This window comes from Cebus imitator, unplaced genomic scaffold (genome assembly GCF_001604975.1).
Source record: "Cebus imitator isolate Cc_AM_T3 unplaced genomic scaffold, Cebus_imitator-1.0 Scaffold156, whole genome shotgun sequence".
Classification (NCBI taxonomy): Eukaryota; Metazoa; Chordata; class Mammalia; order Primates; family Cebidae; genus Cebus; species Cebus imitator.
In genome coordinates, this window is record NW_016107471.1 from 1,889,322 (window position 1) to 1,913,673 (window position 24,352).

Consider the following 24,352-nt stretch of genomic DNA (forward strand, 5'->3'; position numbering starts at 1 on the left):
AAAAATATATGCAAGCAATTGGAACACAGTAACTGAGATTCTCAATTGTCAGTTCAGGAAAGAAATTTAAGGATATAGTTTTAAGTTGTCTATATTAGAATCTATGTTTTCCCCAGAGTAGCCTCTGGGGCCATGACAGAGGTCGAGTGAAAGTCCCTGAATAGTTTTCAGGCTGTTTCAGTCTCTACACTTTTAGCTTTTGCCAGAGAATTTCTGCTTTTAAATGTTTTGTGAATTGGGGTTTCATACTTGTTTTCATTTCAAAAGAAGTTTTACTGGTAAAAACAAAAATACATGAGAATAAAAACTGTTTGGTTATTATTAGTTGTTATAATTTTACTAGTAAAGAACCACATACAACTTCTAAGAATTATAGGAAAGTTCTTCAGAAGAATAGTAAAAAAAAAAAAAAAAAGTGGTGTCAAAAAAAAAAAAAAAAAAAAAAAAAAAAAAAAAGAAGCAGAAATTATCCAAACAAAAGATTTAAAAGCAGATATAAGACACTAGTGGTACAAAAAGGAAAGAAAACAACTTTCTTTTTTTTCAAGATTTTTTTCTAAATGTTTAACTGTAGTAAAAAACAAAAGTTTAAAATTTTGGTTTTCACTATACTGGTGTTAGATTCAGTGTCACACATTAGTATCACATTTTTTTGGTTGGTTTCTCACATTTGCTGTCACTAATTATGTCTCAAAAGTGTCAGAAAACTCTGCCATTATTGTACACAAAGAACACCCTTATCTGAGACACTAAACATGCATAAATCAATAGGTAAGAGTCATATTTAAGGGTCAAAATAGTTGTTTTTCAGTATGAAAATGACCTGATATTTTCAAGGAGCATTTTAAAATTTATCCATCTCTGATTATATGATGGTATTCTATTGTCTTGAATTCTATAGATACATGTGTCCGTTGCTTAAATCCAAGCTCCTTGACATAGGTTATGGAGATCTGCATGAACTCCAGTTTTTCCAGTGTCATCTGATGTCAGTCTTTCCCTAGCAAACTATGTTCCTGCCTTCCTGGCCTGCTTTTAGGTCCTCAGTATGTCAAGCCTTTGCTTATGCTGTACCCTCTGCCTAAAGTACTCCTTCTCTGGTTCCTCATTTAACCAGCTCTTTCTCATTCTTTAAGTCTCAGCTTAAACATCATCTCTCAACAAGGCATTTGCTCATTACTATCTAAAGTAAGTTTCTCCTTTTCCCCACTTCCACAAGTCTCTATTTCAATCCCTTACTAATTTTTTTTTCAGAATATTTCATGATGTACAATTTACAGAAATTGTTCTACTAAATTTCATTCTATTTTTCCATTGCAATAAAAGCTCCATGAGAGTTGGCACAGTGTCTGGCTCAATCCTTTTGATCCTCTCTTTATGTGGGTGTTAGCTCAATTCCCAACATCTATAGGTATGCAATTAATATTTGTTGAATGAATTGAAATATTAATAAATGAGTTAAATTTCCACACCTCATATAGTTTTATATGACTCATACAGACTTGGCTTATATAAAAGCTAAGCCTGTGGCCATAGTTAATTGGCATTATTTCCTAAAAGCTCAGGCTAATGAACATTATTATGTCTATCTATCCTTCAATCTGATGACATAAATAATGAAGCAAGCTTTATAATACAATGAAAACTGTTTTTTTTCTAATTGTAAATTATAAGGATCTTAATTCAATAAACATATCATCATCTAATATTGCACATCTGTGTGCAATATTAGATATATAGTAATATCAACTAGCAATATCAATATAGTAATATCAATATTAGATATATAGTAATATCAATATTACTGTGTAATATTTAGAAATATAAAATGCCCACCCTCTAGGAAAAGAAACACAACAATGAAGCTATAAAGGACATCTGTCATTAGAGACCAACCAAATCTTTTGATCATACTCTTCACATTTGGCAAGTGGAACTTTTAACTGTCACTCATGCCCTCATTGTCTCTTTACCCAGCTTACAGTTAATAATTCAGTATTTGTAAGTACTCTCTTTCATGATCCCTAAATTCCTAGAATCTGATCAACTGCCACTACATCCACTGCTAATATTTGGGTCCAAGACCTATAATCTCCCCTTGAATTATTATAATAGCTCCTTAACTGGTCCTCCTGCTTTCAGTCTTTCATCTTCGGACTATTCTCAAAACACATTTAAGTTAAAATTTGAGTTAGGTCATTTATACCTCTGCTCAAATGTTTAATGTCTTCTTATCAGGCTCAAGTGAAAGCCAAAGTCTTTAATTCTTCCTAAAGAGATCTAAATTTTCTGAACTCATCTCTTATTTTTCTTCTTGCTCATTGTAGTATAGCTACGTTGGCTTGACTACCTTGCAGGTTTTTGTGTTTAGTTTTGTTAGTTTTGCTTTTAACACATTAAACATCCATGTCCCCACAACAGGGGCTTTGTACTTCTAATTTTTCTCTACCTAAAACATTCTCTTTCAGATATCTGCATGATTCACATTCCACTATCTCTTTCATGTTTTAACTCAAATGCCACTTTTCAATGAGGCTTTCCCCAGCTACCTACAACATTGGATATCTCCTTCCTTGCTTTGTTTGTTCTTCTTAGCATGTGTCCCTATCTAATGTCATATTTATTTATGTATTTATCTGGCTTACTATCTTTCAAAATTTAATGTAAGGTCAATAAGGAAACAAAATTTTTTATGTTTTGTTCATGGCTGTATCTTTAGTGCCTATAAGATTGGCACATGGTAGATGCTCATGTATGTTTACTAAATGAATAAATAAGTACTGATTAAAGCAATAGTTTGCATTTTTATAGGCAAAATTCTTCAGAGAAATGGATATCTGGGATACTTGACCTGAATAGGTTTGAGAGAACCAAAGGTTAAATTAACATAAAAGAAGTGAGATTGTCTTCCCTTGTACATGGGGATGAGATAGTTAAATAATCACCTGATCTATCTGGAAATGGGGTGTCCGTGTAAGACTTTGATAGATTGAGTCATAGCTACAATAGACCATTTTGAAAGACATGAGGAATGCAAGGACAATGAAGTGAGTGGAATGCTTTGAACTGCACTGAAGGGTTTAAAGAAAGAAAATGGCAAGCTTAAGGTTTTAAATTCTAGGTCAAGGCTCAGTCAGAGAACCCAAGAGGTGCTATGGCTGTTCATGATAGCCTCTTATTAAGATCCCAAAACATAACAGAAAGAAGATAAAAAGCTTCCTCTAAGAGAGGTCACTGAATTACAATATATGATGAATTCACAGCCTTACCTGGAATCTTATGTGGAAACCTTGCCATCACTCTGGGGAAAAAAAGGCAGGCACCCTAAGAACTATAAAATGGACATTTGGCAAAATTCAGAGGCATCTGAGTTACTCTGATACTCTCAATCCCAATGAGTCTCCCTGCTTCTGTGATGAATCCAGTTCTATTTGTCTTAATGGCCATGTTATGACTCCACATAAAGCAGTTGTCTTATAAGAAGAAGCCTCTGCACTTCATGTCCTACCACAAACACCTCTTTCTGCCTCCAGATTTCTAAAATATTAAGAGGTAAATATCAAGAAAAGGCTTTCAAATCAATAGACCTGTATGTTTTTGCTAATTTGTAATCTCAGAAATCTAGAAATATATGTAGATGCTGATTTTACTGAAACAGAAAGAGGGGAACAGCATTTTTGATCTGGTTAATCAATATGACTATATTTCTCAAATAATCTGAATTTAACTTTGATGTCAAATACCAGAAAGTGGTTATAATTGTTTGCTTCATGGGTTAATGAAAATATAAACTCAGTGGTGGCCTAAAACAAGTGAATACAAACTAGAAATTTGTTGGGTAGAAGGTAGAAGGAAACTGATGATTATGGAGTTAAAAATGGCAAATTTAGCTCACCTCCTTGCTGTTTCCTTTGAGATGACTGAAGTGACACTATCTTCACTAAGGCACTGGGAAACAGATTGGAAAGAAGACAACACAGGACCTACAAAATTGCCAGAACAGCGGTTCTTTACAGATAAAAATAAAAATTGAGAGATGCTAGTCCTTAAAGGAACCCTTTGATTTCTCTGGGGATGACAGAATTATGCAGTGGCAGAGACTAAGTAATAGTATTTAACCACTTAAGCTAAGGTATGTGTGGTTACTATAACAGATAGAATGGTTTGATCTAGTAGATGGGATCTTTGTGATAGCTAACTGATTATAGGGTTGTTAATAAGACAGCAAGAATTAGGTTGTATTACTGAAATAAAAATATTAATAATAAAATGTGTAGACAAGGAGGAATAAAATTTGACTTGAGTCACCCGGTAAACTGTCTTGGCCTTCTCCAAATCTTATACCTGAGTGAGTTTACAGTTAGAGATTTTTAGAAAATTAAGATGAGGTTGTATAGCACCAACTATTTTACTCTCCTGCTATTGAGAGATGGGGGTCTATGTTCCCTCCACTTAAATTTGGGTGGATTTGTGACTGTTTTGACCAACATAGTATGGCAGAAGTCACATTTTGTGATTTCTGAGCTTAGGTCCTAAAAGGCCAGGTAGCTTTCAATTGGTAGACCAGAACATTCACCATTAGGTCCCTGAGCTATCATCAAAGAAGTCTGAGTTTTCCAAGACTATCATGCTGGAGAGGCATGTGTAGGTTCTCTCGTGTAAAGCTCCAACTGAGGCTACCTGTCCTTCAGCTATTCCAACTCAGGTGCCAGATATGAGCATGAAGAATGCACTTCACAAGCAAATCTTTCTGACCCCAAATATTTCAGTTATCGCCTGCAAATGGTTTGCTGGAGCAGATGTTCTTCTGGCTTTGGTAGCTGATTATTAATTTTCAGGAGTTTTATGAGTGGGTGGTTAAGCACAATTATGTTTAAATTATGTAAGCTTATAACTAAATAAAAATATTTTTAAAAGATAGTAAACATTTGCAGTATATGAATTCCTAATTATTTTTATTACATTTCAGTATTATATATGTACCTTAGGTTGTTTACATCTATTTTACCTAAAAGGTAGAAATACTATATAATGATATAATGGTTAAGTATTATGAACCTTTTTCCAACTCTGCATCTAGTAATATCATGTTGGTAGCTTGAAATCAGCCACAGTGGAAGTATTTACACCAGAGAAATTGGCAAACCCCAGAGATCAGTGCTTTTATTTCCCTAACAAAAGAAATCGTTTACCAGAACATCATTGTCACTAGTCATCTTGGCCGAGACCCCAAATATTACAGAGCAAAGAAGGGTCATCCACAGTGCTTTCTTTCTAAATCCTTGGCCCAATGAGAGTCTATAAGCATATTAAAACATTGCTTTGTGTCATTAAGTTTTAGGGTAGTTCGTTAAATCATGATAGGTAATATGAAAACCTCCCAAAGGATCTGTAACTGTTTATCAGCATCAATTTTGATAATAAAATATCAAAATTTCTTGAATATTACTTCTGGGCAAAGACTAATGTTTTGGTCCTCACTCTATAAGAGACTTTCAGTAACCTGGTGAACAAACTGTAGATATCAGCCTATTTCCCTTGCCGCCATGTCATTTTTCACAATGTGCATAAAGAAGTGACCATGGTTTCAGGGTCATAGGCCTGACAAAATGGGATTCTCATGATTAGACTGATGGAGTTACCACCATGGCTGAATGGCCCAGTGGCTAGCTGCAACCATCTAACTTGGGCCCTATCATGATACAGTATAGCTGGAGACCAGGTATTCTCCATGAAACAAGCATATTAACATCAAATCATTTCTATTAAAGAGAAGACAGCTTTTCCTCACTGTAATAAACCCCTTTACTGGATATGGATTTGTCTTTTCTAATGGATATACATCTACCAGCAACATAATCTTACTGAGTTTTTGCTTACCATCATGTTATCATACACATTACTTCAAACAAAAAAACTGATTTTACAGTGAAAAGAGTAATACAGTTGATGGATGCTCTCAGGGACCTCTGATTTTATCACACTATTACATCATCTAGAAGTACCTGATCTTATAGAATGGTTAAAAGACCCAAGACTGTTTTAATTTAAGCTTGGACACAACACATTGCTAAGTAGAAATGCTATCATCCTGGAGTTACTATATCCTCAGAACTATTGATAGAAGTAAGGTACAGTTTCTTTCTTGAAATAGCTATGGGTTCATATATGTAGGTCCAGAAATCAAGGCTTAGTATTGGAATTTATAATTGCCAACTAGGACCTGTGACCAGTGGAGAAAAGAGGATCATTCATTTTTTGTTCACACACACATGCACTCAATATATAGATGCACATGCATGTTTGTGTGTATATATAATGTATGTTAATATATTATTCTCTTTTTTTTTTCTTTACCCTTTTACAATATGCTACCCATTAATTATTTCCATTTTCCCCTTCTCCCCCTGACTGATAGTTCCTCACAATCTGAATCCCATCTTCCTAGTATAGAATACAAGAACCATTTCTTGAGCACATTTACCACTAGGGGGCAGATATGTGACTGAATATCAGTCAACCAGAACCGACCATCCTGGGAGTGAGTCTGAAGGGGGCAGACAGGAAACCTGGTAATGGAAGAGGCTGCATGTTTTCTGAGACTGGGCTTGTGAGAAAAATTTACAAAGCTAAGAAATGTGGTCCTAGAGACTGCCTGAAAGCTCAGTTTGGAGATTTATTATATGCTTTAATTAATGTCTTTATTTAAACAGTCAAGGTATATACTGTTTTGTGCAATTAGGAATTCTCATCTACATGATAATAAAAACCAAATGTTTTTATTAATATAAACAGACTCCTTAAGAGATGAACTATTTTACTATCCTCAATACAAATATTCTACATAATATATACTTAATACTTGTTGAATTGGGTTAATTATAAAGGAAAATTATTCAGGTTGAAGAATATGGACAAACCCGTTCTCATCTGGCATATATCTATGGCCTAATTTAAGGTTACAAATAAACATAAATAATTAAGAGTACAAAAAGAGAAACTTATCTAAGATACCATTAAAAGTCTACTAATTACAAACCTTAACTGGGAGCTACAACTTTAGCCTAATATTTAATAATTCTCACAGAAAGTGCAAATGGAATTGTCTTTGGTATGCTCAAAGGATTGTAGGGACTATGTGAATGGCCATGAATCCTATATTGCAATTTCCTTTAAATGACCACAGCCTATATGTGTATATACACATACATATCATATATTCACACACATACAGACACACACACACACACACACACACACACACACGCACACACAAAATGCCCTACATCATGCATCATTGGGAATTTTTTGGACTAAGCTTTGCCTTGAAAAGGAAGATGACCTAGGTAATCTAAATCCTTTATTTTACTATTATTCTGTAAGTATTTCTAAAACTATATAGCTACCTATTAGATCTTAATTCAATACAACCTTGTGAACAATTATTTCCAATTACAAATGGTACTGAAATAGAAATACATTCTGCCCTGTAGACTAATTTGGCTGCTGTAATATGGTCATATAGCATGACATTAACATCTGAAAATGAAAACCTTTAAACTGGTTGCCTTCATGCTCAGTCCACTTCATATCTTTTACCCTCAAATATTGTTTAAAATCCCGTATGTTTCTTATGTACATATTTGATTATGAAATTGAAATAGCTGTTGGGAGGGCATCTGTCTTATCCTATTTACTCTTGTATTTATCATATCCTATCATAGAACTTTCATAAATAACTATACATGCATATGCATGTACACTCACATAGAAACTTCATCTGCTTTCAACTGCAAAAGTCTTCCTTTTCTGAATTAGACTATATATTCTACCCACTGAGGAAATATGTTTGGACATGTTTGGAGGATATTATTAACTTGTATAGGCAGAGATTTGTCAATAATAAAATATTTTTCTTTAGGAGTGATGGGTGAATAATTGTATCTCAATATCTGTTAAGATAATTCCTTTGGCTCAAAACAAAAGAGCAGGGTAAGAAATGTTTCAAATGCAATTAAGCCTTCTTTTATGATCCATGAGATTAAGTTACAGCTTTATTATTTATATCTAGATATTAATATTGTTTCTCAAAATCATAACTTGATATTAATAGTTTCTCAAAACTGTAACTTTTTTTGAAGTCACACAACTGTTACAATCTAAAATATTAATAATATAAAACATCCTTTGAGATCTTTAGCTATACAGTCGAAACAACTCTGACAATAAAAACGTTCTTTATGCTCATATTCACAGGCAATAACTATATTACAATTCCCAGTTTTTCTTTATATTTTTACTAATTCAGATAATTTTGTCAAAACATGTCTTATTGATCATTTTGAGTTGAAATGACATCAGGAATAAATTATTTTCTATAAATATAACTTCCTGTAAATATATGCTTGCCAAAGTATGGTCAGAAGAGTTTTAGGAATAACAAATTTTGTTTCAATATTTTTTCTACATTTTTATCAGCATAAAAATATTAAAAGCTTGCTTTTATATTTCTATATTTACTATAATTTTTTAAAATTTCTATTTTTGTATATTTATAATATTGTAATGATTTTATTTGGATATTCTTAATTACTTGAGGCAGTTGGATTTAAGAGCAACTGCAGTGATGACTGATTTTCTTTCATCCACTCATATTTTTGCAATGTCAACCAGGTAGTTTCTGCAAAGAAAATATAATATATGGCCACACATTTCAGCTTTCACATCAGAATAAAAACATAGCATATTGACTTTCCACATGATTGATACAAAGTAAATTAGGATTGAATTATAAAATTTTAAGTAGGCCAAGAGCAGTGGCTCATGCCTATAATGCCAGCACTTTGGGAGGTGAAGACGGGTGGATAGCTTGAGCCCAGGAGTTCCAGACAAGGTCACGCAACATGGCAAAACCCATCTCTACAAAAATTAGCTGGGTGTGGTGGCATGTGTTTGTGGTCACAGCTACTAGGGAAGCTGAGGTGGGGGGATCACCTGAGTCCAGGGAGATCTAGGCTGCAGTGAACCATGATTGTGCCACTGCATTCCAGCCTGAGCAACAGAGTGAAAATTTAAAAAAGAAAAAAAAAAATAAATTTGAACAAACTCTGTTTTCCTTAAACATAATACCTTTGCATCACATGTGAATTGTGCATTACAAAGAAATATGATTTCTTAAATACATAGTCTGTAGGGTAAACTGAGAAGAAAGTAGTGGACTCCCTGGGTGTTTCATGTATAAGCCATTTATAGGCCTGTGACAAGTTACTTTTTACCTTAGTTTTCACTTGAATTAAATGGGGATAATGAGATTTCTGTGACAATAAAGTGAGTTAAAAATGTAAAGCATTTATAAAACACTTAGATTTTAATGTTAGCTATTATATTATCATTACCACTCCCTACCTTTATTCCACTCCCACTGGAACTTCTATTTTCTATTTTGGAAGATGGTATAATTCATTCAAATATCATTATACAGAAGGACTCTTTCTGATCTATTGTTTTTGATAATATTCAAAATTAATATGAATGACCCTATTCACACACGGTTTTGTGGACTGGCTTTAGCTCAGTTCATGAACATATGCTAACTCCTCAATGTAAAGAGAGCCACAAGTTGATCAGAACCTTGGAAATTGGAATGCTCAATTATACTTTATATTTTATTTTGTTTTATGTCTTTATTTACGTATTTATTTTTTGAGACGGAATCCATCTGTTGCCCAGGCTGGAGTGCAGTGGTGAGATCTCTGCTCACTGCAACCTCTGCCTCCTGGATTCAAGCAATTATCCTATTTCAGCATCCCGAGTAGCTGAGATTACAGGAATGTGCCACCATGCCCAGCTATCAATTACACTTTAAATTTGCTTGCAACCTGACACTAAAGTTTCTTTACATGTGAGAAAGAAATACTAGCTTGTTGCTTTTTCTCTATGATCAGCACACAGATATTTACAGCAAAAAGAAAAGCACAACATCTAGAAAGAGAAAGAACTATATGAATCTATAAAAACGATTTTATTTAGTAACATTTGATAAGGAATTTGGTGGAAAGAGAAATATATTTGATTTTCAGCCCTGGATATACTACTTCTGGGGGAAGGAGGAGGGTGAGAGGTGGTTATGTAACTTAAGGAGTTATTATATAATCAATATTTTGTACAAGGGAGGTTTCATAAATCTGTTTCCTTGATGTAGTCAAAAACAAAATCCTCTACATCATTGCTTTAAAGAAGGTAGAAAAATATTTTCCAGCTTTATTCATATTTTCAAAGTAACTATTATGCATGGTCAAAATCAATGGCTTCAATATCTTTTACTGCGATTTTAAAGGAACTTTGTATTTTTCCCTTTTTGACTCCTGAATGGGTACTTCACATGTGGCTCGACTTCCTCCCTTTATTTAATCTAAGACTCCACAAATGCAATAGCCAGGTATTTCTGGGCCTCACGGGGATCAATATGATGAAAATTATATGGATTCTGTCACCAAATCTCTTAGCTCTGTACAATTAGTCACAATTAGATACTCCATACCGCAGTGGTCTGTTAAAGTACCGCAGTGGTCTGTTCTTTTTAGCTGTAATAAGTCTTTTAGTAATCATGCTGATGGCCTCATAGTTAGTGCATAGGCTCTGGATTTAGACTGCCTTACCTTTCAAATTCCTTTTCTGCTATTTACTAACTTTGTAACTTCTGGCAAGTGACCTGACCTTTCTGAGCTGGCTTGCCTGGTCTATAAAGTGGAGATAAATTTATAACATCTCCAGATGAGTGCAGAAAGGAGTAAGGTGTTGAAGAAAAAAGGCTAGATAAACCTACACAGCTAATAAAAGAGTGTCTGGTGCATTTTAAATGTGAGCGTTAGTTACAAATCTAACCAAAGCTTTGCATTTCCCTGCATTCTGAGCTTTCTGCTCCTACTTTTACATTTGATTGTACTGTGTTACATCAAGGAATGAAATCTAAAGCACTAAAATATAGTGGAATAGGACAGAATAAATGTCATGGTAAAAATAAATTTTAAATTTTCATAAAAACAGTGTTAAAAAAATCAGAGTAGGAAATATATAGAGAGGAAGAAGGCAACAGAAAAAAATCATCTGACACCTGATAATATGATCTAAACTGCCCCTTATGCCCTGTTTGAGGCAATCCATTTGCTCGTTCATCCAAGCATCAACAAAAACCAATTCAATGTATGCATGTATGTGAATTCTCTTTAACATAAAATAAGACCCTGATAAATAAGGATATAAATTCAGTTTGATGATTTAACCATTATGCAAGCAACCCTAATCTCTCATTAAAGGCACAAGGTCCCAGTTAGTAGAACTGTACTTTATATAATTACCTAAGACTCATAAAGTGAATAGGTCATTAGCTACACCATTTTTCGGGATTAATTGGTTATAGTCGTAACACCTAGACTATTTTTCACCAACTTAATATTTATATTGAACTTACATCCACATAAAAGTGTTTTTTCTACTTCCTTTTAGTAAACTGTACTAAATATGGGTAATATGGTAATTTACATATTTTATGAAATTTAGTGATTTTTTTTTTTTCTGAAAGAAAATATAGCATGTTTTTTCAAATTCTGAACTTTAATCTTATATGGCATGTCATGTGCTTGGTGAAAACACATGAGTTTCCAAGAATACAATACAGCAAATTCCATGAGTTTCATGAAATGAGAATATTGCAATTGGACATCTCCTTGAAGATTTATTAAAACCTAAAGGTACTCCTTGTTTAATGGGCAGAGATTTTTTTCAGTTTTTTTTTCCTTGACACTTTTTCTTTTTTTAATTTATTATTATTTTTTGAAACAGAGTCTTACTCCGTTGTACAGGCTGGAGTACAGTGGTGCAATCTTGGCTAACTGCAGCCTCTGCCTCCCAGAGGCTGCCTCCCAGTTCAAGCGATTCTTCTGTCCAAGCATTCTGAGTAGCTGGGTCTGCAGGTGTGTGCCCCCAAGCTTGGCTGATTTTTGTATTTATAGTAGAAATGGGATTTCACCTTGTTGGCCAGGGTGGTCTTGAACTCCTGACCTCAGGTGATCTGCCTGCCTCGGCCTCCCAAAGTACTGGGATTATAGGCATGAGCCAATGCACCCAGCCTTTTTTTTTTATTTATTTTTTCTTTTTCAAATAAATCTTTTGCTGGGAGGAGGTGAGGACAAAATCCAGGCCACTCTTTTGTAGCAACCCATAATTTAAACTTCTGTTCTTCTCCAAAATTCTCCTGTTTTGCCCTGCCTCTGAGAGATTACCCTACCCCCAAAACAACTTTTGGAAAGTTTGAAACCCATTATTGAAATCCAGATCTTCTTTTTAAAGTCACATAAAGTAAAAGCCAGAGGAATGTGAACATTTTGTAAAGCAACATAGTGATTTAGTAGCTGTGACTATAATTTAGGTTTCCTGTCTTTTTGAGATTTGTAGTATATCCTCCTTTAGTTTAAGTAACTGACTATGAGTTAGAATCTGCTTAAAGTATTTCTAAATGCATATATTTTCTTTTTTATATGTGTAATAGATGTAATACACTAAACTAGAAGTGGAATTAATTCCAAATGTCTGCTTTACACTTACTCTTGTGTTGTTTCTTTCAGCTTTAAGTTCAGAGATTTCTTCTTCCTTTTCTAGAAGTTGTTCCCTGCAGGCATTTAATTCTTTTGTCAGTGCAGCAAATTCCTGGAAAAGTAATAAAAATATTTGAAGAAATATTCAAGATCTAAAAGCAGAAATAAATAAATATACAAATTTCAAAATGAAAAGAATGGGGAAAATTGACCCCATTGACTGGTTAACATATATTGCTGTTATGAAGTATCTTAATTCATTATTCAAAACATGCTAATTCATATTTATCAGATACATTTTATTACAATACGCTGCTTAGATGGGTGTATATATAAAGTATATTTAAAAATATATCAGCTACATCACACTGAATCTAACGTTGATAAGTTATTCCTAGAGTAATTTAAATATTTAAATTCCCCTAGTTTTGTGAACAGCTCCAAAAATCGTATACTTTAATACCTATATAACAATGTTTATAGAGAATACAGTGGATCTTCAGAACAACAACACCTGTTAAATGTGCTATTTTGAGATTAAGAAATTTATTTTATTTGTTAACAAGATGAAGCAGGGGAATCTACATATTTTTTTTTACAAAATAATAAATATGCATAAGATTTGATATTATGTAAGATTTTCATATTAATTTGTGTATTGCTCAGTTTTTCCAAAAGGTAAGCTTCATGTGGACAGGGACTTTGTGACTTTTCACTGTTACACCACCAGTATCTAGGACATAGCGGGAGCTCAAATAATATTTATTTTTAGTTAATAAAAATAGGTCACATTGTCACCAAAAAATTGGGGGTTCTTGAGAATTCTATCTTCATGTGGTAAATGACACTGTGAAGTAATCTTCACTGGCCTCCTTCCCCTAAATGGGATCAGAGATCATATGATATGGTATTTTTACCAATGGTGGAAAGTTTCTTTACACAGAGAAAAGGTTATTTAATAAGAAGACCAGGAAATTCAACTATTCTGCTATTCTATATTATAAACAAATATTTAATTTAAAATAATAATATAATAAAACTTTAGAGTGATTTTCAGTAGTAAAATTGATGCTTATCAAATATTTAAGTATTTGAGAAAACTTAGCTCTAGGCTGAGAAGGCACTCAGAAGATGAAAAAAAAAAAAAAAATGAAGGAGACAGTATTGGTTAACCTAACCTCCAGGAAGGCAAATTTGGTGAAAAGTAAATGAATATGATGATTATGCAAAGTTGGGGAAGATTTGGAATTTATATTTTTGTTTGCTTCAAACCACTTACTTTGCTTAGTTTCTCTAAATGACTTCAGCCCAAGTGAATAATTTAGACCTAAGAGCAGACTTTAGGGCTATATTCTAGATAAAAGAGTTTGTTGTTGTATTTTTGGCTACACAGGGATAAATGTTTTCTCCCCTGATTGTGCCTGCTTAAATATTGCTAATACTCTGAGCATTTTATTTAGGTAGTAAATGGAAATGAAACAAATATAAAGCAATAAACCTATCTCTAGAAAATAAATTGTTTTTCATATACTGCATAATTTTGATAGAGAAAAGAAGTGATACATGAAGATTCTTTCTTGCATGTTATTAACATATAGGCATTTAGAAACAATCTTATGCTTATGCATATTATGACACTAAGATAAAACATAAATATAATCTGTATTTTACCATCATGCTAATTATGAAAAATATATGTGTCTGTTAGAATTATAACATTAGTTATCCCTAGGTGTGAAATTATGAATGAATTTTGGTTTTCGGCTTCCTCCCATATATTTCTATCATCAAACTTTCTACAATGGAGAAGTATGCTTTTGTGCTTTGAAAACAAGAGAAACTATAATTGTGTAAGTTCACTAAAACAATCAAGCTTTTAAAACAGAAAGCAGAAATTAGTCAAGATGTTATAAGTGACAGAAGACTTGGCCTTTTTTATTATCATGGCACTGATTCTGAGTAGGCTAGTGACCCCATGTATTAAGATTAAGATTAGTCTTACATTTATAAGATCCTAGCAAATATCAGGTGCTACTTTCACATTCATTATACCATCTTGTTCTCTAAATACCTGAGGAGGGAGTCTCGCTCCCATCTTATAGCTAAGGAAACTGACTAATGATAAGCTGTAAGCCTAAGTTCACAAAACTCACAAGCCACAGGGAGTGAGTCAGCTCTGAACATAATTCTCCACACTGCAAGTATAGTGCTTTTCTATTATTTCATTCTGAACCTAGTTGTGAGTTGGGTTTATATTATTCAGATTTGGAGTACATTTAGAGGTGCCCTTTTTCCTTACCTGAAACATTAAATAATATTACTATTGATAAGGCTTGGCTCTCTGTCCCCACCCAAATTTCACATTGAATTGTAATAATCCCCATGTGTCAAGGGCAGGAACAGGTGGAGGTAATTGAATAATGGGGGTGCTTTTTCCTCCTTCCGCTTCCCTGATAGTGAGTGGGTTCTCACAAGATCCGATGGTTTTATAAAAGGGAAACCCCTTTCACTTGGTCCTCATTCTCTCTTGCCACCACCATGTAAGAAATGCCTTTTACCTTCCATCATGATTGTGAGTCCTCTCCAGAAATGTGGAACTGTGAGTCTATTAAACCTCTTTTTCTTTATAAATTATGCAGTCTTGGGTATATCTTTATCAGCAACGTGAAAAAGAATTAACACAACTACAATTATGTTGCATGATCCCCCTTAATTAGTCCAATCAGAGTGTGGGGAACTAGAAGGTTCAAAGCATAGTATTCCTTCCACACAGAGCAAAAAGTGTTAGACGAGTATGTTCTATGTATTTGAGACTGCATAGAGGCCGAAACCTCACATGGAGGTAATCATTAAACATTTTTTATACTTTGACAGTTATCTTTTCTATACCTACTCTCCTTACTGTAAACATGAACTGAGCCTCATATCGTCTTACAAAGATATCAGTAACAGCAAATATGGTTAACATTGATTGTGACCTTACGGTATGTATGCCATGTCCTCTGCCAAGCAATTTATATTAATTAGCTCAACAATCCTAATAATACACTGTAAGAAAGTACTAAAATCTCACTGAGGCCTAGAGAAATTAAGCAATTTGTTCAAAGTCACACACCTAGTCAATGATGGAGCTGGGATTTGAACCCAGACAATCTAACGCATGCTGGGTGATTATAATAGGTTGTTTGTTTCCCCTGACCACAGGCCTTTCCCCTTTGATTTGTGCTTCAATTTTTGGAAAAATTATCTTTCCCAAGATCACTAAACTTTCAGAGCTTTTTACCCTCAAACATATCAAATTTAAACCAACTTTAACTTTCAAAATTCACATCACTCCAAACATGGCTCTTTGATAACTAATTAGCTTTGGTACTTATAGAACAATAGCAACTATTAATGCCATTTTGAGTAATTGGCACTTTATTTTGCCATGCCCCAAGCTAACCATTTTACTTGAATTATACAGTCTACTCCTTATTTTTCAGATAAGGACACCGAAGCTTAGCAGTGATGAATAACTTGTTCCAACTCACAGCTAAATATGACCCACTGTGTCTGAGTTTAAAACTTTTAGATTTCTGCAACACTGCCTCCTTCTGGCTGAAAATGGAAACTCTCTTATCAAACATCTCAGGCATACTGAGATTATCATCCTTCTAACTATCCAGCCATTAACACAACATTTATTGAACACCTATCACATATCACATCCTATGCTAGATGCTGAAGACATACTATAACATATGCTATAACATAGCACAGTTGTTGCAGTTGCCCTCATAGAACTTTCAGAATTCACATTTGAGGCCCATCAGGGATCTCTGTCATTAACAGGCAGTAAAAACCCATCACTAAAGTGCCACACACATAGTAATTCTAGTCTATGCCCTTTAGATGTTGAATTCCCTCAAAATCCTCCTTCTTAGATGGTCTGTCTTCTTTACCTACTGTCAAAAATTTATCTTTCCTATTTCCATTTCTACCTTTTCACATTTTCAGCTTTTTTCCTGTTTCTTTTACATACTATCTACTATGCCTTGAATACTCTTCATCATCCTGCTGCCTAATTCATTTTTAAAGCACTAGTTAGCCTTCTTAATGCTTTAAAATACCTAATTATATTTTTTATAATAACTGGATTATGTGTTTGTCTCCTGCACGTAAACAGTACAATCCTTTAAGGCAAGGTTGTTAGTGGGTTTTTTTTGTTTGTTTTTCTGTTTTTTTGGGACAGAGTCTTGTTCTGTCACCAGGCACCAGGCTGGAGTGCAGTGGCGCGAGCTCTGTTCACTGCAACCTCCTCCTCCCGGGTTCAAGCAATGCTCCTGCCTCAGCCTCCCAAGTAGCTGAGACTACAGGTGCACACCACCATGCCCAGGTAATTTTTGTATTTTTTAGTAGAGATGGGGTTTCACCATGCTGGCCAGGATGGTCTCAATCTCTTGACCTCGTGATCCGCCCGCCTTGGCCTCCTAAGTTAGTGTATTTTTTATATCCTTAGGTCTTAGCATAGTTCCTGGAAAATTGCATAAACAATAAATCCATGTTGTGATAATAAATAAATGGCTTGCTTTCCTCAAACTTTGGACTTTGATACCAAAATAATTTTAAAAGTTATTATTGGAGTTTCTGAGATCATAATTTTCTTAACATATAAAAGATATAATATTCTCCTTTTAATTTGTAGCTGTTGTTTTGTCTATATTGAAATATACTATTTGACATAGCAATGACATTATTGTCTGTCACACTTTATAGCACATATATATACATACACACAAATAAGGTAATATAGTGACTACTTGGGAGCTGCCAAATTTAAAAACTATTCAGAAAATCTTCTCTGATCCTGGAAGTTTCTGCAAAGAGATCTGCAGTATACCTCCAACCTAGGAATAGGCTAGCTCTAGTGCTGAAGCTCATTATCATCAAAGCATAATTTTGTGATATAAATATCTGTGCTGAATGCAAAGATGGTAGAATGAATGAGAGCATGTGCACCTGAGAAAAAATGAATGTGGCAGAAGAAATAATGAAAATATTTTCTATTCCTTAGTGATTTGGCCCATTGCTCTGAATAATTCATGCATTCAGATTTATTATTTGTTCACTGGTCTTATTCATTCTTAAAGTGAAAATGGTCTTATCACATTGGTCTTATTCATTCTTAAAGTGAAAATGTGTATTTAACCAATATATTATTTTTCTAGTCTGGCATTTCTCAAATTATGTTTTTAGAACAGTATTTCCACATGATTCCCAGAAAAAAAATTCACTGGGAACAACCTAGATTTCCATATATAGAAAAATGTATGAATTAAATATAGTAAATGTGCATGATGGAATATTATGCAAAAGGAAGAATAAATAGGTTAGATCTTTGTACTGCAACATGGACAGATTTCAAAAATATAATTTTGAGTGAAAAAGGTACGAAACAGAATACAATGTATAACACAGAGTATTATCAGAAGCTTAAAGCAGTGAGATGTAAATGTTAGAATGAACCTTCATTCATACTTCAACATGTCTGAATTAAAAGAAATCTGTAGAAAGAGCTAAGTGTGTTTGAATCAGTGAGATAAGAGAATTAGATCAGTCACCAGCTACTAAGCATACTCGACAACTTTTCAGACTATTTTGTTCTCCAACCAGTGCCTGCCAAATACTTTCTCTTTCCAAAGAGTAAAATGACTTTCTCCATTTATATTTTGTCCCTTGGAATTTTAAAGAACAGTCAAGATCTAGACCACATAGTGCCATCACAGTACGCTCAGAGCAAAGGGAGGGGTGCTCTTCTCCTTCTTAGTGTGTTCTCAGGCACATCACAAACACATTTATATGAGCACCTGCTGTGTAGTGGACCCTGTTCTTAGTGCTGGAAAGGTGACAAGCAAAGAATCAAGTTAAGGTCCCTGCTCTTTATATGTTTATATGCATTCAGGGAATTAATCATTCAAACTACTTTTTCTCTGAAATGAATCTTTTCTAGCCATTTCTATCCCTCTCAATGTTAATTCAGCTCATGGTATAAAGCATTAGTTTCTTTTTTTAAAAAAGAGGAAAATAAAATAACTTTTTTTCTGTCAGTATCTTAGTATTTTGAAAGTATCATTTCTTATATACTAATCCAAGTTATCTAACTTCTGGGCACTCCTAAATTTGTTATGTCTCTTAAATTACATAAAATCTGAAGTTCCTCTATTTCAGCTAATATCCCCCACTGTTACCTTTTTACTTATTTTCTTACTTCATCTAATCATTTAAAAACAAACAAACAAACACGGTCTCACTTGTCTTCAAAGAAAATACAGGGGGCTCACTATGTTGCCCAGTTTATCTCAAACTCCTGGCCTCAAGCAGTTCTCCCACCTCCACCTCAGCTTTCCAAAACACTGAGATTACAGTTGTAAGCCACTGAGCCTGACTCTTTTCTTAAATATCATTTCTTAAGTACTAATTATATGCTAGGTATATTGTTAGGAACTTTACATCTGTTATGTGGTTTATTCATTATAGCAGTGTTATTATTCCCAGAACACAGATGAGAAAAGTAGAATTGATTAAGTATTTCTATAAAGACCCATTCTATTATATGGCAATGCTGGTGCCAACATCCGTGAAGCCTGTCCTATCCCAGAGCAAAGATAAGCTGTCTTGTATCTTATGAGTGATTTCACTCTTTTGTGCTGACTTCTAAGCTAAGGATGAGCTTGAGTAATTCAAGTGTCTATGGTGCTAATAAATGACAGGTCTTAGGTCAATATGTTGTTCTTAGTTTAATGTAAATAAGCTTCTCTTGTTTTGGTCTCTGCATATGTTATTTGCAAAGTGAGAAATACAGGGGCAAAGCATAATTTCACTCAGTTCTTGTGCCTATTTACATTCTGTAAGAGTAACCTGGACAGGAAATGAAAGAGTGTATAACTTCTTCTGGTTAACCTTCCTCTTCTTTTCAAATTATGCCTTTTCCACCTGGTAAATCACTATAGCCTCTCAGGCTACCTACTCTCAGACAGACAAAGAGAATTCTATTTTTATACAGGTTCATCTTTAAACTCATTTTCTGATATTTAATAATAAACATAATAGAGCTTGAACAAAAAACCTTCTAACTTCCCTGACTCATTTCAGATGGTATGCTTATTTGAGGAGGTTTAATTAAGAAAATAAATGACGTATTTTCTCATTTACTAAATGCTTGAAAGACATTGATTTAATAGGTGAGTTCTCTCCTCAGGAAAGCAGGTCAGGAGAAGCTGCATAATAAGAGGAAAATTCAGTCTTTCAATTTTAAGTCAATGACACCAGACAGTCTCCAGAGAGATCTGAGACAATCCATTCATCTTGATTATAATTTTAATACTTTTTACCTTTCATTTAAACCTGGATTTTCTAATCTTGTGAGCCACTTAATTAATGAACTGACAATGGCCTTATTTCTGCAGCCATCTATCTGAATAAGTCCTGCCTTGAAGAATTGTGAGTGCAGACCAGTTTGACAGAGAAGAGGAAAAAGAAATGGCGAGTCGGAATTCAGCTTCACTAAAAACTGCCAACACCCTCACCAACCACAAAAAAGCATCTTTTAAGTTTATTCTTCAACCATTTGTGCAAATCAAAAATAGCTCTCAGGAAAGCATATGGCATGGAAGCATGCTGATTTGACCATCTAGCATTTCAAATAGAAAAATTAACTGCCTCAAAATGCTTATTTTAAAATGACTTCCTTAGGCTATGCCCCTCATTTACTGTATTTTGGTGTTTCCTCCTTTAAACTTTAATAATTCTTCTAGCAATTCTATTTGTAATACTCAGTGGAAAGCGTTGGATTTTAAATCTATATTTGCATATAATTTCACATAAATTTACATGTAAAAAGATATGTAAATTCTTCCCCAAACCACAGGATATACTTTCTAGAACCAATTAATAATGGAAGTATTACGTTTGAGAGATTAAAAACAAAGCAACAACAAAAATATATTTCTCAAATTTTATATCTACACATATCTTAGTATATTAGCTGGTAAAAATGCAGAAGAGTCTTTAGAAATTCATTTTGGAAATCATTTAGTTTGGGAAGAAAGGTATATAGAAATTAATCATCATTATATCACTATATATATGCAATATCTTTATTTTATTATGTAATCAAACACAGTGCTAATGACCTCCGTTTTTATAATTGCCTTCTGGTCTCACATGAGCCCAGGGAATGCTGTCATCCAAAATTACTGTATAAAACAGCCCACGTCTCATGGTCAGCCCTGGGCCAGATAGCTTGAAGGAGGAATCGCCTGCATAACTAATGCAATGTGACAGGCACAACTGGACTCAGAACTTTCACAAAAATCACTGGGTAAGAAGACCGCTTAGGTTAAAAGAAAAAAAAAAAAACGAGGTTTAAATTCCATGTGCATTATATTTCATGCCCCCTTGATTTGTTATGTATCTATATTCCAATTAGAGACCTTTTGGTCTTCTTCCTAAAACTGCATAATAGAAGACTATGTTAATGTATTATGGTGACCTAGGGGATGCAAGCCTATTTGAAATCCAACATGTTACAAAGGTCACTCCCTTGGTAGATGTGTACTTGGGTACTTGGTCAAAGGGACCTAGAATCTTTCAAAAAGTGGACAGTTGTAGAAATCAAAATTGTCAAGCAGTCTCAGGATATCTGAACATGAAGCCATAAATCACTCACCATGTTCCTACTGAAATGTACCTATCTTATATCTTATTCCTACTCTGCTTTGTGGACACCAACTTCTCAATATTTGTATAGAGCCGCCCCAGGTACTAGGCTGTCTTTAACAATAGCCTGCTAGCGATGATTCAGCTTGTTTTTTAACTCCTGGAGAACAGCAGTGTCGCTACAAATGGGTTGGGAGCATATTTGGAGGCAAAGTAGAGGTTGTCAGTATCCCCACATTGGCTGTTCTGCTGGCATTGTATTGCTTCTGCGGGCTCTAGGCACATTTGCCTTCATGGGCCCATTCATCTATTAAAAATATTATATACATATTTGTAAAATATATACATATATATGTAAAATTTTAAGAGATTAAAACATTTACCTGCACCCGAAAATATTGTGAACCCCAGGCTCTGCCCGTGTACTCCCGGTGACTTATGGGTAAACTGGCTTTAAACTCTGCCTTTTCATGGTAGTTGGGTGTGGCATAATCCATACAGTACAGATTCCAGAAGGAATTGGAGTTAGGTTCATATCTTGGCCAACAACAGTGAACTTTTAAAGTGTCAGTTATCTCTCTGGGTCATGGAGGTAGCATTATCCTTTCTTATATAGAATTCATGTGGGTAAAATGAGATCATCAGTATAAACATAATTAGCACAGGTCCTGGTTATAGTAGATGTCCAACAAATGATGTATATGCTCAGCTTTCTTTAAACCATATGTGGTTATTCTACATATAATTTTGATTTCTTATAGGACCCAATTTTCCTTATTATAATAATATATTTCATTAAATGCTTTAGGACTTGCAAAAAACATGCAGTTTTTTTCTTGAATGGTAACTAAAAGGTAACTCAAGAGACACCTACCCAAGGCTCATTATTACTCATTGACCTTTTTATTTGGAAAGCCCTGATACTGAAACTAATTATATATCAGGGACAAGAGGATTATCCTCAAGCATAACAATAAAAGTGAGAGAGTTCTACTATATCATTAGTGAGCTAGTATGGCATAAGTGATTGACATTAGTGTGATACAGTAAAAATACTCGGCATATTTTTGAGAGAAAATGTCTTATTGTACCCTTCTGTTCCTGTGTACCTTTAGTAATTCTTGCTGATCAAAAATTTACATTACTACTACCTAAGACACATCAAGTGACATTCTATAATGTTAAGTCTATAAGGGTAGAATCTATGAGGAAATTCTCTAGATATCATAAAACTGCCCTTAAAAGTTTCCTTAAACATGTCTCAGACTTTATCTTCCATTATCCTCTCCTCTTCTCTCTGATTGCAACTATTATCACTAACCCAGGGCTCATGCACCTCTCAAGATGTTTTCTGGTGTCTGAAATGCAATGATAGTTTAAAAACATATTTGAGAAGTTTTTAATGAACCCTTGTACTGCTTGCTCTGAGATGCCATTTGAGGGGAGCCCAGCGGCCTACACGTCTGACGAGAATCCAGGGTTACAGCCTGAAGTCTTTCAAAGTTTCCCTGACCCAGATGAGTGGGATGTAGCCTGCTGAATGAAGCTCCCACCTCATCCCTTGGCTCTGGCTCTAGGTTTGAGTAACTGCCTTAGTCCCAAATCCTGTCCCACTTCATATTACTAGAATGAGAGAGACAAACCCAGTGGCTTGGAACCACGACTGAAGTTACTCACTCCAAGTTTCTTTTCCCTTTGACCTGCTCCACATCCCCTTCATTTTTCTCCAAATAGAAAAAAATAAAACAAAATCCTGTTCTGGTCTTATTGTATCAAGTATATGAAAGAAGAGAGAGGGAGGTCATTAGGAAGCAAATCTAACAGAGGAACCAACCTAGTTCTTCAGCCAGTTAATGTGCTTGTCCTCAATTTTGACTCATCTTTATGGAGGAGAAGGAAGAATCTTTAATCCCTACAAATGCTCAAAAGATTTTTTGCTTATTTGATGCTTCATGAATTTGTACATTTATTAAAACTCAACATTCTAAGTATGTTAGTACAATCACCTGGCCCAGTAAGCATTGTAGTTAAAGCATGTCAGGGCTGAGTCATTGCCAACCAAATACTCTTTTGGCAGGAAAAGCCAATTTTCAACAGCTCTGACAGTGTAAAGCAGGAGGTATGTTTGACAAGATGCTGCATATTAATTTAAAAGGCTTTAGCATCTGGTTAGATAACACCTGCTGTGGCAAACACTCCCAGACACACAAAATAGCATTCAAGCTGAATATTTAAATCTCCCAACATAGCTACACAAAGCTCTAACTCTAAACAAAACAAAACAAAATCATGTCTCTCTAGCAATCAGTTATAATTACATAACCAAAAATATTTGGGCTACAATATTGTTTGCTGTTCACTGAGCTGAAATGCTGTAGTGGATGCTATAGAAGTTGTAAAATTTATTGAAACATATTTTTCTGCCTTGGAGAATTTTGCTGTTTGTATCATTTAAAATTGCACACTGTAGCTGAGAAAATAACACTTTGTGTTCTAATATGCTATATCAATATAGAGCTAAAGCAGTTCATCAGTGGTGGGCTGGGGTGAAATCGTGAAATAACAGAGAAAAAGCAAACCATGGAAGAGAAAGCTGGAAAGGCTCTTCTAAGCACTGTCTCTGTGAAAGTACATCCCAGCCTAAGGATTGTAGTTGTCTGGGAATAGGGGTGTATGTGTGTTCTGGAATTGTTAGGACACACTTACATGACATGGTGTCATCAAATGTTCAAATAATGTAACACATTCTAATTCCATAGATACTAAGGGATATTTTTACATGACTCAAATTTTCTGTGTCAATTACTGTAGAGAAGGAACTTGCCTTTGTCAGTCTAGGTTGGACACTGACTCACTTGACAACTGCATTTCTCTCTGAAAATTTTAAAAATTGACACTTTAATCATTCCTCTATTTACTCCACAAAATATTACTGGATGCATAATATGTAGGAGATCCTGTGAAAATTTTCACACATTATAATGTGTACAATGGTAAAAAAGACATAGTAAATAGAAGTAACTGAACAATAATTACAGTGGAATGTGATAAATGTTGAG

The 24,352-nt window shown here is 34.4% G+C and overlaps 1 protein-coding gene across 26 annotated transcripts in view; it reads right to left on the minus strand.

Annotated features, from left to right (window-relative positions):
- PPFIA2 (PTPRF interacting protein alpha 2) overlaps positions 1-24,352 on the minus strand; it is a 485,065-nt gene that overhangs the window by 185,058 nt on the left and 275,655 nt on the right. For all 26 annotated transcript variants that reach the window (XM_017543486.2, XM_017543479.2, XM_017543480.2 and 23 more), the window contains one exon: positions 12,604-12,705. In XM_017543486.2, the coding sequence (XP_017398975.1) occupies positions 12,604-12,705 (102 nt within the window). The remainder of the gene's footprint in view (positions 1-12,603; positions 12,706-24,352) is intronic.